Raw genomic sequence first — 14,549 nt, forward strand, 5'->3', positions numbered from 1 at the left:
AAGTGTTCCTTTTCTTTAAGTTGAACATGCCAGATTGTAAAGGTCTTTTATTTGATTATTTTGCTGCTTAGTTCGTCACACTATATTTTCTTCTTTTAACGCTTCTCCTTAATCATCTTGAGTCGCACGCCAGGCTATGCGAAACTCACCAGCTCTACCTAAAGAGCCTCTGTTGCAATCAACGACAACGGCAAGCGAGTGGATAACTAAGTCAGCACTATGCGTGCCTGGTTTTTCTTCTTGGGTCTTCTTGTCCTTACTTTCTACACTGAGCTTACCATCTACTTCTCATCCAGCTTGCTTCTTAAGCCCTTCTCTAGGGAGGCAAGTTCCTCGCCCCAAGTTAGAACTGACCTTGAACTTCAGACATTTATTCTTTAAACTTTCTTTTCAAGTCCGCTAAGTGCTTACTTTATTATTTTCTTCGGCCAACAAGAACACAAGAAAAGAAGTTGAAGGATCAAACATGCTGCAATGCAGTGACAACCTTGTCCTTCAGTTTGGCCAAATGCACTCCTTCAACACTGCCAAAGGAAGGAAGCCAACCACAACAGCAGTGTTTACTGGATCATCCCCACCATTTGCTGTTTGCTCAATGTGTGTGTATGCAAGCATCAGCAATAAACAATTGTGGTTTAGACATACAGTGTTCGGTTGTCATCTCTAATTCACGTTTTTAACCCTTTCAGGATCAATGACGTAAATATAGGGTGCCGCGAACAAGTCCAAAATGGTTGATGCCATATATTTACGGTGCCGTCTGTACGTTTAAATAGCGTGCCAATCTCCGAATTTTTTTCTTTCCTGGCATGTGCTGCCACTATGTGGGAATACAGGGAATTCTTTCCTCACGCCTCCTTCTCTCAGTTTTCGTTGCATGGTTTGCTTTAGAGCTCATTTACTCCAGTGCTTCTATATACTGCCGCTCGCACATTGGCACGCATGCGGGCAGATGGCGGTTTGGGTTTTGTTCCGCGAGCGGTTTCGGCTTCTTGCACTCGCAAAACTAATGGCTATCTTGTTACTAATCGTTTAGTGCTCACAGGGTTGAGCATAGGAATGATGCTGCCGTGCATGTGTTTCCTCTTCTTTTTTTTTTGTTTTGGGAGACTCGTGATATCTAAATGCTTCTGGTTGGTGATAAGATGAAGATTAGTGGAAGTTTGTAACATGTTTTGTATTTTTGACGGGCACACAACCACACAGTTTTCTTGAGTGCGCTCACCTACGCAGTTCGATTTTGCTATGGACGTAAATATTAGTGTAAGAGTAGGAACATTTGAGACTTGGGAAAGATTCTAGTGTGTGCATATTCTAAGCCTTGAACTATAACAATGCATCAAATTTTTCATTCTTATAAGTTTATTTCCTTTTTTTATTGTTCTTATTCATGAATAAAGAGTGCATATATACCAATGCAACACATTTTTTTCTCACTTTACGGCTACCCTGGAAAAACTACAGCAAAGGTTTTTCGAAATAGGTCCCTTAGAAGGATTGGAGTCTGCAATAAAAAAAATCAACCCTGGGCGGTCACATATGGCGAAAAAAATCGACCCTGAAAGAGTTAACTCTAGCTGCAAACATGCATGCCTATTTTTCTTCATCGTTAGCGTTCCAATAAAAAAAAAATCTCCTAAGGACATCGTTATATGCGTAATTGTCCCACAAAGGAGAATCCTAATATTGTCAAGATTTTTTTTTTGCCTTTCTTTCATTTCAAGCCTTTCTCCATGACGGAAAGACAAACTGCACAGCTGGCCACAAGAGCTTACAGGATTTGTGCAAAATCTGAATTCCTGCGGAGCCTGGGCACATTGCCTTGAATGTACACAGTGGTTCATCAAACATACCTTAACAAGAAGGCAGAAATTCATATCTGACGCAAAACCCATGTCGTGCAAACATTTGCAGCTGACTGTACTCATATTTGCACTCACTTGAAGACCGACTAAACCAACCGACTTCACTCACCCCTAGAAACTTGTTCTTTAGTTCAGTGATTTCTTCGCCTAGGGGCACCACTACTTTTTCGATCGTCCTCTTCTGCGTGAACTCCTGGATGTCAAGGGACTCCTCTGTCCTCAACTCCACGTGGGAGATCATCAGGTTTGCAAGGACGTTGCGAACGGCCTGCACAATATGAAAGAAAATTGATTTGCTTTCGAAGAACTGGCATTAAAGAAAGATCAAAACAGCCTCTCAACCAAAACATAGAGCTATGCAACTGATAGATTGTTCAGTTGCAGCTGAATGCAACTACCCCATCCCTGCACCATTACCATAAAATTCCGCATAAAACATACATTCTTGTTCCGGATTTTGGCATGTTAAATTAGATTCTTATATCACATCGAGGTGCCAAATTTCTAAGTGTTTCTTGGTTTTATATGATAAAGAAAAACATAAATTTTTAGTGGTATCATGAGCAGACATTTTCCAAGTATACTTTGCAGCCACAAAATTACCCTTCACAGTAAATATACATTTGAATTCATATTATATGTGGGATTTCGCATGCCCTGGGTCGTTGTCCCCCCTGTACCCAGAAAACACGATTTATTAGAAGAGGAGCTGGACACTCAGAGCCCAAGCACAAGGCCAAGTGTAATATAGTCTTCTATGTTTTGTGAACGTTTATACGTACCATTCAAGCAGGTTTTATTGGGCCATCATTCACATTAAAGTTAACAGACAACTCATTACTCTCGACAAAAGCAGTACACATGACTTCTATTTGACAAGATTTCTCTGTTCTGATGGGCTGCAACATAATAATAATAATAATAATAATAATAATAATAATAATAATAATAATAATAATAATAATAATAATAATAATAATTTACAAATGCATAAGCTTGCTGATGAACAAATAAACCAAGTACTATGCTTTTCATAAAGCATGGACACATACACAAAAAGGTGTTATCTAAGGCCACTGTAAAAGTGACTGCTCGGCTATTTACATATAAATGCTTAGGGAAAGATACAGGACAACACAGGCGAAGATGAGAATAGACAGGCATGGACTGGCATAAGCTTCATACTATTTTACATCTGCCAGAAGCCATAAATTCGAGCAAGTTACCACAAATGGTAACCTGCACTACAACATAGAGAGATCAAGATTCTGTGAATAAGCAATTATTCTACTTTCAGAGAGCCTGATGGAGGTGTATTACATTACCTCCGAGGATAACAATAGCATGGGCAAGCTTTCAATCTTTTTTTTTAGCAGTGATGAGCAGTTATCGCAGAGCTTGCTGCAGGGACACGATCATATTTCATAGGTGTTCCTTTTTTTTTTTCTTCTCTTCATAGTGATTGTGTCCTGCCTCATTGTACATTTTTAGTAAGTTGCTTTTAAATTGATGGCTTCCGAAAGAAAGAAAATTAGTTGGAAGTTTGCATCATCCAACTCTCTTGCTTCTTGTCTTCATTTGTCTTGAACTGTGTCCTTCCCCCCCAATAGGCCACTATAAGTTCGCCATAATTTGCATGGGCAAGTTTTACCAATGTATCAGCAGATCAGGAAGTTCGTGGATCATTTTGGGGTGGTTGATGTCTCAGTGTATTTCATGAAATGGGTATCCTGCAGAACGGCATCCCTCAGACAGCCTCTAGATTTTGCAGTTATGTAAAATTAGCGACAGTTACATTAGGCTGGAATAAACATGCATACTGCGTTTACTTGTGTGCCTTTTTTTTTTAATCGTGGGAGGTTCACTTTCAGAATGGAGTGGTCACAGCCATGCCTGACGACAAAAAGGCCAACTGCAAGAAAATTTCAGGTTGGATAAAAAGCCTAGTTTCAGATAGCGTAGATATGTAACATCCTCCCAGCAAAATGTTATGTTTGAAATACGAGTGGATGCATCACAAAAGGCTCACAAAATTTAGACTTTTTGATACAAAAACTGGAGGGAAAAAATAAAAATGTTGCCATTACTTCACACTAGAAGTGGCACTTGATTCAATACGTGTGGCTCCTCAGCGTGACCTACAAGATTATGTGGCACCCGCAGCGCGCTAAGAAATCTGAGAGGTGACCGTGCTGGGACTTATGTCTTGCCCGCTAACAACCAGGTGCACACGTCGTCTGCTTAGGCCCTATTTAAAGCCCAACCGCAACTAAACTTCACTTTGGCTAAATTTGCTATAAATGAGCAGTATAATACCACCAAAGCAATCCTGGCAAAGCTGCAGGGCGGGTAATTATATAGCTTCCATGTTAGCAGCCTTTAAACGGTACCTGAACAGACGACAAATTTGCTTGGTGATTGTCGTTAGGAGATAAGTCCTAGCACGCTATTTCAGGAAATTTTCGCTGCGCTGGGGGCGCCGTCTTATCCCTGAGGTCATGCCAAAGAGCCGTGCATTCTAGGTAAAGCGTCAATTCTGGTGAGTGGTAATAGTGCCTTCTTTTTTTTTTTTACTTTTGGTACCAAGAATGGCTATTTTTCCGAGCCTTTTCGTGGCACCTCTGCTTGTTTTTCAAATGCCAAATATTGCACATGGAAGGTCCTCCATATCTATACTATCTTAAACTAGGTCTTTTAAGCAGCCCAAAGTTCTGTTGCAGTTGGCCTTTAAAGGCTGCTACTAAAAACATTAGACAATTACCAGTCCTGCAGCTTTGCCAATTTTGCTTTAATAATGCACACTACTTATTTATAACCAATTCGACTGAAGTGACATTTCACTGCGGTTGGCCTTTAAAGCTGAAGGACTATTTAACTTTGCCTTCACAAAGAGAGGCAGTGTACAGGTATGACCATATTTATATAGCATCACATGTTCAGCTGCAGTCCTGAAAATTGTTTCGGTCATTTATGAATCGCACCTGTTGACATACAGTTTATGCTAACAAGCAAGCTATTTTGTCACGCATGAACTCACCTTAACATCTGTTCCTGGCGTGGCACTCAGGGCAAGAATCCTGAACTGGTTGTTGTACTTAACAATCTCCTGCACAACCTGCAAGAACATCAAATGTAAATTCTGCTGGCATGAAAAACACTTTCTCACTTCTGATTCTCTGGACACCTACAAGACCTAACAGAAGTGGGACAATGAGTTAATGCCTTGTGCCCTGCAATACGTATATGAGGCTAGAGTGCTGCGTGATCAAAATACAACCCTTGCATCAGTCCTGAAGCTCCTCTGTGCTTAAAAACAAACCAAGCTAAACAAAATTCTGGCAGGACCCATTTTACGATAAACATTGACATTAGTGCAATTAGCATTGAAGCAATGTAGCAACAAACCATAGTGGCAATGCCAAAATGCATCATGTATGAGGCAGTATGCAGCCGAGCTCCTCTCACTGAGCTGCCCACTGGAAATGCTGCAGGAGATCACATGTGGCGCGTGCCTGAAAATATATTCTGACAAGATTGTCTTGACATATATGGCACGAGCTTGATTTCGCCCAGCATCGGACAATTTTTAAAGGAGTGTTTTGGTCATTGAAGAGCGGCACACACCTAGTTCCCTCAGCACAGCAACCCGTTGCTATATATGCCAGACCATGGACTACCCAGTGACCAAGTTGGCGGGAAAATGGTTAGAGACATAGATAGATGGGTAGACAGACACCAAAAAGTGTGCTGAGTATCTCAAGAGTGTTAATTACATTAAAAGAGTGAGACAGGTCACAGAAAGAAACACATTGACAGAGTCCTGTGGTTAGCACTGTTACACTTATTTGTCTGAAAGGTGTGCCAATAAGCCCAAACTTGGCAACTTTCTTCCTTTTTAATGCCCTATTGATGATTCAGTCGTAAAGTGGCACCACACAAGTTCATGTGAGCATACTCATATACGCACTGGATGTGCAATGCAGAAGCGAGTGTCTTGATTTATGGTAATTTGATTTATCTGTACCTTCTATACAGTACTGTATTCTTCAGGCCTCTGCAGTGAAGACCTATAAATGCCTTTGCCCGTACCATCGCAGCATTGAGCTTGCTGTCCCAAGAAACTTCCAGTAATGTACCTTATCAGTCTACTAAGCCATGAAAAAAAAGTGAGTTGTCAATTTTTTTTTATGTGCATCATACGTCAAGACTAGAGATCTAAGGGCCAGGAAAGAACCCAAAAAGATTGGAGAGAAAATGTTTTCTTTTCATGTCTCATTAAAAATTTCCACATCCAGTAATACTTGCCATTCTGTGCTGTGCAGCATACAATTCTAGGAGTGACAATGACGAGAAAAAGGCAACAAAGTTTTCAAGTGTCTTCATTATATGCTTTCAGTTTCGTTTTGAAAATGCAGCGTAGCTTTCAAATGTAGCGGAACGCGGGACGCCATGAAGCATGTAGAACTGTCAACATGGTGGCAAGACACCTATGCCTTCTAGGCTGCTGAAGATACCTCCGCCAACTGCCAGTTGTGAATGAAGTGGATCTTTGTAAATGTTCATAACAAGCTTCACAAAAGACTCAGAAGTGAGCTTCTTCAAAACTCGTCTATGTACAATCAAATTTGAATGCGGAAGCAGCAGCGACCAATTCTAATGAGTGTGTCCAGCGAGAGTGAATCGGACACTGAGTGACCTTTTTCTGTTATCATAATAGCAATATTTAATTAAATTACATGTATTTGAGGATAACTATTTTTTATTGCCAGAATAATAAATATCAGCTATTTTTAACCGAACTAAATTTTAGTTAGAACTTCAAAAATTTCCTGAAAAGAAGGAAAATTAAATGGTTTATTTTTCTCCCGCTCAATATAGCTAGAAATTTTGCATCCCTATGATATGATAAGCATAATTTTTTGCGCAACTTACAACAAAATTGATTTGTAAAATTGTTATTACCTGCAGTGTAAAAGTGTTACAAATCTGTGGGTTTCAGTTCTGGCACAATACTGCTGATTGCCATTGTCTGTCTTGCCCCCAAAAGTAAATGCGCTATTTCAATGGCCAAAAGTGGAAGCCATCCAGGGCCTGTGTTTGTATACAGTGAAAGGGTCTATAGATATCAATGCTCCAAATAACTTACAATGAGGGTTGTAGAGGCTGTTCGCAGTGGCCTTGAGAACTTGCAACATCAATGTGAATTAATAAAACCTAAATGCACTAAGGTAGTTAAATGTCGGGAATGAAGCAAGCCCTGCTGAATGGTGAACATGTGGTGTAGGAGTTGGAGCGCCCCGGGAAAATGGTTTGTGAAGCAACAGACAGAAGGAAACTCATCAGGCTGTTACCTGGCAGTAGGAGTAGCTGCCCAGTGCTTTGTGGGCTTCATCAATCACCAGACACTTCACATCCTGCGGTCTCAGGGCGTTGCGCAGTAGGTCATTCATCATCACTTGTGGCGTTAGGAAGAAGACTCGCCTTTCCCGCCACCCTTGGGCTCTCTGACCAGCAGGTACCGTTCCTGAAAGAAAGGGCGTCTATTATGTTTTAATTATTCTCAGAATGGAACACAAAGGTGGCGCTTGGATTTCCCGATGTCGTACTGGCGTCACGCCACGTTTTGCTTAGATAAACTGAACGACAGCTTCGGGGACCGTTGTTTACGACAGCGTCTAAAAAACAAAGGTGTCAACGTGCATTCGCGATTTGCAGCAAATCTTCCGTCTCTCGAAACCCAAACATGGTCAGTGCTGGTGAAACAACCAACCTGTCATCTCCAGAGTATCTTCCAGCGGTATGCCCATTATCTTGTAGCAGGCTTCAATCTGCTGAGCAACGAGCGGCCTCGTCGGTGCCATGAAAACGATCTTGCCAGTGGGGTACCAGCGGTAAAAGTTGTACATGACCACAGCTGCTATGAACGTTTTTCCCAGGCCAGTGGGAAGGATGACCATCGTGTTCTTGAACAAGGCAGACTGTACGATGTTGAACTGATAGCTACGCACAGGATAGTTGGTCGGGTAGATCCACGTCTGGCCGGCAACAGCGTCGAACCCTTCCAACTGTTCGAGCGCCTTCTGCATCGAATAGCACTCATCTCGAACAGTGGACGTCGACGGAAAGTTACTGGAGAGTGTTGCGTCCATCGCTTGGACCAAGAATTCATCATCCTCGTCGCTGAGTTCCACCAGGTCGTCCGGAGGCTTGTCCTTCGGTTTCGGAATCTCGGACGCAGTGGAACCTTTCGCGTGCCACGCTTTGAACAGCGTCGCTTGCTTCATCGTCTGTCCGTTGTCGGATGACACTGCGGCCGGCTGCGACGTAAATTAAGCCGAAAATAAAAGCTTTGTTTCCTATCGCTCTTGACAGCCGACCTGTTCCAACCTGCTGTTCCGCGCCACTACTTGTGTTGTTGGCTTCGGCAGCGGATTCAGCTTGCACTGGCTTAACATATGCGGAACAAAAAAGGAAAAACAAACATTTATGAAATGTGCGTATTTACAGTAGATTTTAACATGATTTTAAGCTCAAGTTTAAACGGTGAATAAGGCACGAAGCTTCCGATTCACTTGCAGTTACCTCGCTGGCTATTTTTATTAACGGGTTTGTTCCAACGTTAGGTTTCAATAGACCGGCGTGGGTAGGTCTATCGTTCCCGGGCCGTAGTGTACGGTTGTCGCTTGTTTACGCGCGTTCGCATGGGAGCCGTTGCTCGTAGCAGTGAATGAACTTGTAATACGCCCGGTAAGACTGCGAGTTTAGCTCTACGGCATTTGGAAAACAGGGTAAGAATCGGCCGTACTAGTTCGAAGTTTGTGCGAACAGTGCCGACAGCTTCCTGCCGCTCCGTCACGATAACCCAGTCTCGGTGTCGAAGCTTGCCGAGAAACCGCCGTTGCCGGTCCGCGGCGCCCATTAAGAATCGCAAGCGGCACACCGGCGATTATCGGAAAAACACTACTAGCACAGGGGCACTCAGCCACGTGTGCCGGCAAGAAAAACAACGAGGTTCCAAGGTGATGATGACACTTTTTATTTACTCATACACAAAACACAAGCGATAGGCTTACGCTATCGACTTCTACCATACAGCTTTTTTGTTTTGACGTCAGCCATGTTGAAAATACACATGCTGTTGTGGATGACTCGGAGTGGTTAAAAACAGGGGACGAAGAGTACTGCGAGACTTTGTACACAAAATGAATAGTCCAGACCGGGAATGCTGTCCGCTGCAGCGTTGACAATGGCGGTGTCCTTAGCCGCCGAAACCGTACAGGGTCCGGCCTTGTCGCTTCAGCGCGTAGACAACGTCCATGGCAGTCACAGTTTTTCTCTTCGCGTGCTCTGTGTAGGTGACTGCATCACGAATGACGTTCTCCAGGAACACCTTCAGCACACCTCGCGTCTCCTCGTAGATGAGACCGGAGATTCGCTTCACGCCACCACGACGGGCTAGACGACGGATAGCAGGCTTCGTGATCCCCTGGATGTTGTCACGAAGAACCTTACGGTGACGCTTCGCACCTCCTTTTCCGAGTCCTTTTCCGCCCTTTCCTCGGCCAGACATGGCGACCGCACAGCAAGAACGAAACGCAAATATCAATAGAGCACTCGCTCGCAGTTATGCACCCAGACGTGAGCTTCGCGTCGGCGGCAAGATGCGTCTGTGCCGATCAGCCAACGGCTCATTCTTATATAACCGTGGCGCGGACTCGTGGGAAGCGTTGCCTGTGATTGGCTGAATGAATAGTGGATAGATAAGGAAGAGGTGGGGACGCGGTTGACTGCAGAAAGCAGTGATTGTTGCGAAATTTGTTGTAGTGAAGTTTCGTTTCCTTCCCTTTGCGCAGGGCTCTTTCTGGCACCTTCGCGCTTTCTGATAGTTTGATGTGCTCCCAGCTTCAGCATCATGCAAATATCGGGAAGATAAACGGTGCAAAATGACTGGACATGAGCGGAAGCGAAACACACAAAAGCCATGCATGGCATTTTATTGCTCTTTAAACCGCGCACTGTTTAATTGTACACTATTACTAATAAGCTACTATCGTTTCTGGTGCAGCCGGATGCATTAGTCACTATATATATATATATATATATATATATATGTATATATATATGTATAGTAAACGCCGGGAGTTTGCAAGCACCTGCTTGCAAGGGATGCAAGCGTCTCGAGTAGTCACGAAGGTGATGAAGCCTTCGCCAAATGTCGTGAGTGGGTTTCAGTACGGAACAAAAAGAATGCGATTCCTTCGGTTACCACTGCAGAAGGAACTCAAGCCAGTAGAATCTTGCTGTGAGCTAGCTGTGCAAACATAAGCCTAAAACATCAGTAACTGTTTCACCGAGTCGCAGCTGACTTTCCTTCCCTACATTCCTGCTTCAAAATTAGGCCTTTCTTTTCAGAAAAAAAAAATCAGGTATTGCGCGCTGTGGTGCGAGCAGCATATTTTGAGCACGGCGTACGACATACATGTCTACACAGCACTCCGAAATTGCTCATTCTTGTCGCGAAGGGCAACGTTTCAATGGAAACGAAGATGAGATGAAATAAGATGAGCCCAACTGCGCACTTTATGTTCGTATTTGCATTGTAACTTCGCAGTGCAATTTCACGTCTTGTGCTTTGTCAACGGCCTAAAATTAATTTAGTGAAACACTGCTAAGCGGCGCAATGCAGTGCACGTTAGCGCCAGGAAATCCACGAGGAAGTAGGCAGATGAGATGGGAATTTTATTGACGTGAAAGACTGCCACCAGCAGAACACATACAGCGCGATCACAGAGCACGGACAAGTTCACGCACAGTTCTATACACAGGACAACACAAATTTCACCGAGTTATTTACAGGAAAAAAAAAAAAAGTGACACCAGCGACTTTTAAAAACAGCCCCGCGTTATGCCTGACGAGAACACGTCTGGTTTCTTCATCCAGCTTGAGATACATTTGCTGGCGAGGTCAGCGGAACCGTGCGCTGTGTTTAGGACTTTTTCTCGGTCTTCTTGGGGAGCAGGACGGCTTGAATGTTGGGCAGCACACCACCCTGCGCGATGGTGACGCCCGAGAGCAGCTTGTTGAGCTCCTCGTCGTTCCTGATGGCGAGCTGCAGATGTCGAGGAATGATGCGAGTCTTCTTGTTGTCGCGGGCTGCGTTCCCGGCCAACTCGAGTACTTCGGCGGCCAAGTACTCCAGGACAGCTGCCAGGTAGACCGGAGCACCGGCACCTACGCGCTCGGCGTAGTTTCCCTTGCGTAGCAGACGGTGGATACGACCCACCGGGAACTGCAGCCCGGCCCGGCTAGAGCGGGTCTTGCTCTTTCCCTTGACTTTGCCACCCTTGCCGCGTCCAGACATTGCGAACGGCGAGGTTTTGAGAAAAGCTTTCGAGACACGAACTGCCGCGGCGGGCTTTGACCTGGGGCTTGTGGAGGCGAGCGCGCTGGCTCCGATCACCGGCGCGTCAGAAACAAGCAGTTGCGTCAGCGCGTCGACCGTCGCAGGCTATAAACAAGATGGCGGCGAAAGGCGTGGTTCGATGAACAGCTGAAACGTGGCTTCTCAACGCCCGTTGGCAGCAAATCGACCCAATGGTAGACTGACAAATTGTTTTCAGCAGTTTGATTCGTTCGTGACGCTCCAATAAGAACTGTGAATTCTGATAGAAAAGAGCATTTTTGCAATGGTAGCAGAGTCTTATGCGCGCATGCGCCTCTAGCGTTTGATATAGAAAGCTTTACAAATTGCAGAAATAAAACTATTAAAATATTCTTTAAGTACAATATATATATATAATAACATTTTTCTATTTCAACAATTGTAAATTTACTAATTATTAAAGCAGCTATTATTATTTTTATAAAAGTTAACCTAGTCTTTACATTTTGTTGATAGGGGGCAGCACCAAGTTGTGCGAAATATGTGAACTGCGTTACCGTTGCAGTGTGCGCTGCGCGTGAATGCCGCAGATTCCTTTAAAAGGGGGACCTCGCAAATTTCCCGGCACAGAGCGCCTCTTGTTCGAAGTTCTCTACGTGTCTGCGACAGTCAAGATGCCACCCCAGCCAAGCGGTAAAGCTATTAAGAAGGCCGGCAAGGCGCAGAAAGCAGTCCGCGCTACTGACAAGAAGAAAAAGAAGCGCAGGAGGAAGGAGAGCTTCAGCATCTACATTTACAAGGTACTCAAGCAGGTGCACCCTGACACCGGCGTTTCCAGCAAGGCGATGTCGATCATGAACAGCTTTGTCAACGACATCTTCGAACGCATCGCCGCCGAAGCGTCTCGGCTGGCGCACTACAACAAGCGGTCCACCATCACCAGTCGTGAAGTGCAGACAGCAGTACGCCTGTTGCTACCTGGAGAACTCGCCAAGCACGCGGTCTCGGAAGGCACGAAGGCCGTCACGAAGTACACATCCTCGAAGTGAAGTTGCGGACTATTTATTTTCATCTCTTCACCGTGCAGCGTGTCTGACCACGCGTTCATCACCAAAGCCCACGGAGTGCTGTGCTAGTTCCACTCTACGTGAACTTTTTTCTTTCTTGACGTGCATTCCGCCTTCACAAGCCGCACCTCCAGGGTTCCGTGCATCTCGCATGTCATCTGTCAGTTTTAGCCTCCAGCGTGTGTGAAAAATACTGTCCTGTATTTCTGAGTGTTGTGATGAGTGAATAAAACAAAATTGGACAGGTTCTGATCTCTCGTGCCTCAATGCGGTGGTCAGTTACGAAAGTTTGCGGCATGCTTCGCTGCGTATGTTCAGGAACTTTAGGATCCGTGCGCACCTTTACTGCCTCGGAAAGCTACATAGCAGGTGCGTCTTCTGCATCGAACTATTCGATGCTAACGCGTGCGATAGCCGAGCAAGAACTATGCACAGGAAGCATCGGCGCTTTACATCTAACGCGGAAAGGAAGTGCAGCGCGAACTTTTACAAGGACACGCCAAGCCTGCAGTGTAAATTGCATGGGAGTGCGGATGGCCCCACCTGTAATTTAAGTTATACATAAACAAAATTGCTGCGCTGTAGCTGGCGCCCGAGTATGTCGTGCATATTGGCAGCGTTGTAAGCTGCATGTTGAAGCTACATCGGCGCTGAAATTAATGCACAGGATTTGACGGCCCAGATCATCTGCATAAGTGCGTTCACTGTCCTCGCAATTATCAGTAACTTGCCTTGCTTACAATATTTGCACTAGTAAGCTTCTTCGAGACTGGAAGTTGGCGAATCAGATCGGCGCCGCAGACGTCCGAAACATGAGCTTTAGACGCTCCGATCACGATAATTTGTGGCATTTCTTCTGTCACCGTAAACGTGTAAATTTGCTCAAAGAGAAACAGTGGTAGGACATGAAATCAACTGCGAATTTTGTACCGAATCCTCGTGGCGGCAGAATATTTAAATTACGACGTTACCTTTAGCTTAATCAGAGTCCTTCAATGCTTTAAGGACTGGTTTAGTGTTCAGTCACTATGGTAGCTTTCTTTATTCTGTTCCATATAAGGGCCGAAAACAACTCAATCCACATGCTCAAGTTGAACATTGACTTGGAAATGCACTCTTCTTAAAGAAAAAAAAAAAAATCACTCATATACACACACACAGCATGTCGAATATATTCGGTCAAACATTTCTTTTTAAGAACGGTGCAGTTCATTATCGTGTTCTTTTCTTTCTTGATTGTCAAAAACAATCGTTCACGAATGTGATACACCTTGAGTGAAGGGGACAATCTCTGAGCACTCGAGTGAGAAAACCACGGGGCTCCGAAAGTGCGAGTTATCTGGTTCACAGGCGAGGTAAGAAAAGAGAACAGCAGTAACTTAATGCAATCAATGCTGTTGCCGTGTTCACCATTCATGTGCCCGATGAACACGAGAACAATGCCATAATAGGCACTGCGCCATAATTACACAAACCAGGCAAAGTATGCCACGTTTTTGATGCGCTGCTTTGTTTTATTTTTGTCTCTCTCTCGTAAGGTGTAAGGCATGTGTAAGGGATCGATGAACTGGCTCGAAGGCAAATACAGTAAACGAAGAAAAGCCCTTTGAACGCGCAGCCCAGCGTTCACTGTGCGCCTCTTTTATTCGCTGCTCAAAAAATAAACATTAATCGATTCATGCTATATAAAAAAAAAAAATCATTAGTGCCTTCTTTGCTCACCAGGCGAATCCTTTGCCAATATGGCGGCGCCCAGGTACCATGTGTTTGTTGGAGCTGAAACTGGGCTTTTAAAAGGTAAAATAAGCTCACACGATTCTCCTATGTTTCGTTTAAAGCTAGAGTACTTATCATTGCGGTTTATTATTTGAGATGACGTTGAGAGGATGAGGGAGTGGCTCTTTATATTTGTGAAATGTCGCACATGTCATGACGATTTCCAGGCGTCAACACAGAGAAGCGCGTATTCACGAACCTGAACAGCCTACAAGAGGTCAGCAAGAACAACGAAATCACGTGTCTTCGCTGGAAAGATGCCTCCGAATGTGAGGCAAGTTCATCTTATTGCTGTCTGTCAAACTTGTGCGTTGCCAGTCCCAAACGCAGAACTTTGTTTTTTCTACGGGTGTGGTATCGATTAGTGAAATGCCCAACACGTTTAAACGATCGCCGACGTTCAATCGATTAACTGATCGGTTTATCAGTTGTTGTGATCGTCGTGCATAACATATATT

At 44.3% G+C, this 14,549-nt stretch overlaps 5 protein-coding genes across 5 annotated transcripts in view; 2 read left to right on the forward strand and 3 right to left on the reverse strand.

The window, feature by feature from the left end:
* The window catches only part of Fancm (FA complementation group M), a 48,658-nt gene extending 40,336 nt beyond the window's left edge, over positions 1 to 8,322 (reverse strand). The window contains exons 1-4 of the mRNA XM_065435112.2: positions 7,636 to 8,322; positions 7,217 to 7,389; positions 4,903 to 4,980; positions 1,975 to 2,133 (exon numbers count right to left, since the gene is read on the reverse strand). Coding sequence (XP_065291184.2) covers positions 1,975 to 2,133; positions 4,903 to 4,980; positions 7,217 to 7,389; positions 7,636 to 8,149 — 924 coding nt within the window. The 5' untranslated portion in view covers positions 8,150 to 8,322. The remainder of the gene's footprint in view (positions 1 to 1,974; positions 2,134 to 4,902; positions 4,981 to 7,216; positions 7,390 to 7,635) is intronic.
* A 555-nt stretch (positions 8,323 to 8,877) lies between these two features.
* Positions 8,878 to 9,542, reverse strand: LOC135904438 (histone H4). The gene has a single exon (XM_065435247.2). It carries the CDS (start codon positions 9,433 to 9,435, stop codon positions 9,124 to 9,126), a length of 312 nt encoding a protein of 103 aa, XP_065291319.1. The 5' UTR covers positions 9,436 to 9,542; the 3' UTR covers positions 8,878 to 9,123.
* A 1,041-nt stretch (positions 9,543 to 10,583) lies between these two features.
* On the reverse strand, positions 10,584 to 11,397 carry LOC135904386 (histone H2A). Its single transcript, XM_065435115.2, has one exon. The coding sequence runs from the start codon at positions 11,225 to 11,227 to the stop codon at positions 10,853 to 10,855; it is 375 nt and encodes a 124-aa protein (XP_065291187.1). The 5' UTR covers positions 11,228 to 11,397; the 3' UTR covers positions 10,584 to 10,852.
* Positions 11,398 to 11,814: 417 nt separating this feature from the next.
* On the forward strand, positions 11,815 to 12,567 carry LOC135904387 (histone H2B). Its single transcript, XM_065435116.2, has one exon. It carries the CDS (start codon positions 11,830 to 11,832, stop codon positions 12,295 to 12,297), a length of 468 nt encoding a protein of 155 aa, XP_065291188.2. The 5' UTR covers positions 11,815 to 11,829; the 3' UTR covers positions 12,298 to 12,567.
* A 1,473-nt stretch (positions 12,568 to 14,040) lies between these two features.
* LOC135904390 (E3 ubiquitin-protein ligase synoviolin B-like) overlaps positions 14,041 to 14,549 on the forward strand; it is a 35,797-nt gene continuing 35,288 nt past the window's right edge. The window contains exons 1-2 of the mRNA XM_065435120.2: positions 14,041 to 14,112; positions 14,259 to 14,365. Of these exons, the coding sequence (XP_065291192.2) occupies positions 14,058 to 14,112; positions 14,259 to 14,365 (162 nt within the window). The 5' untranslated portion in view covers positions 14,041 to 14,057. The remainder of the gene's footprint in view (positions 14,113 to 14,258; positions 14,366 to 14,549) is intronic.

The sequence above is a fragment of the Dermacentor albipictus genome, chromosome 7, assembly GCF_038994185.2.
Source record: "Dermacentor albipictus isolate Rhodes 1998 colony chromosome 7, USDA_Dalb.pri_finalv2, whole genome shotgun sequence".
NCBI lineage: Eukaryota > Metazoa > Arthropoda > Arachnida > Ixodida > Ixodidae > Dermacentor > Dermacentor albipictus.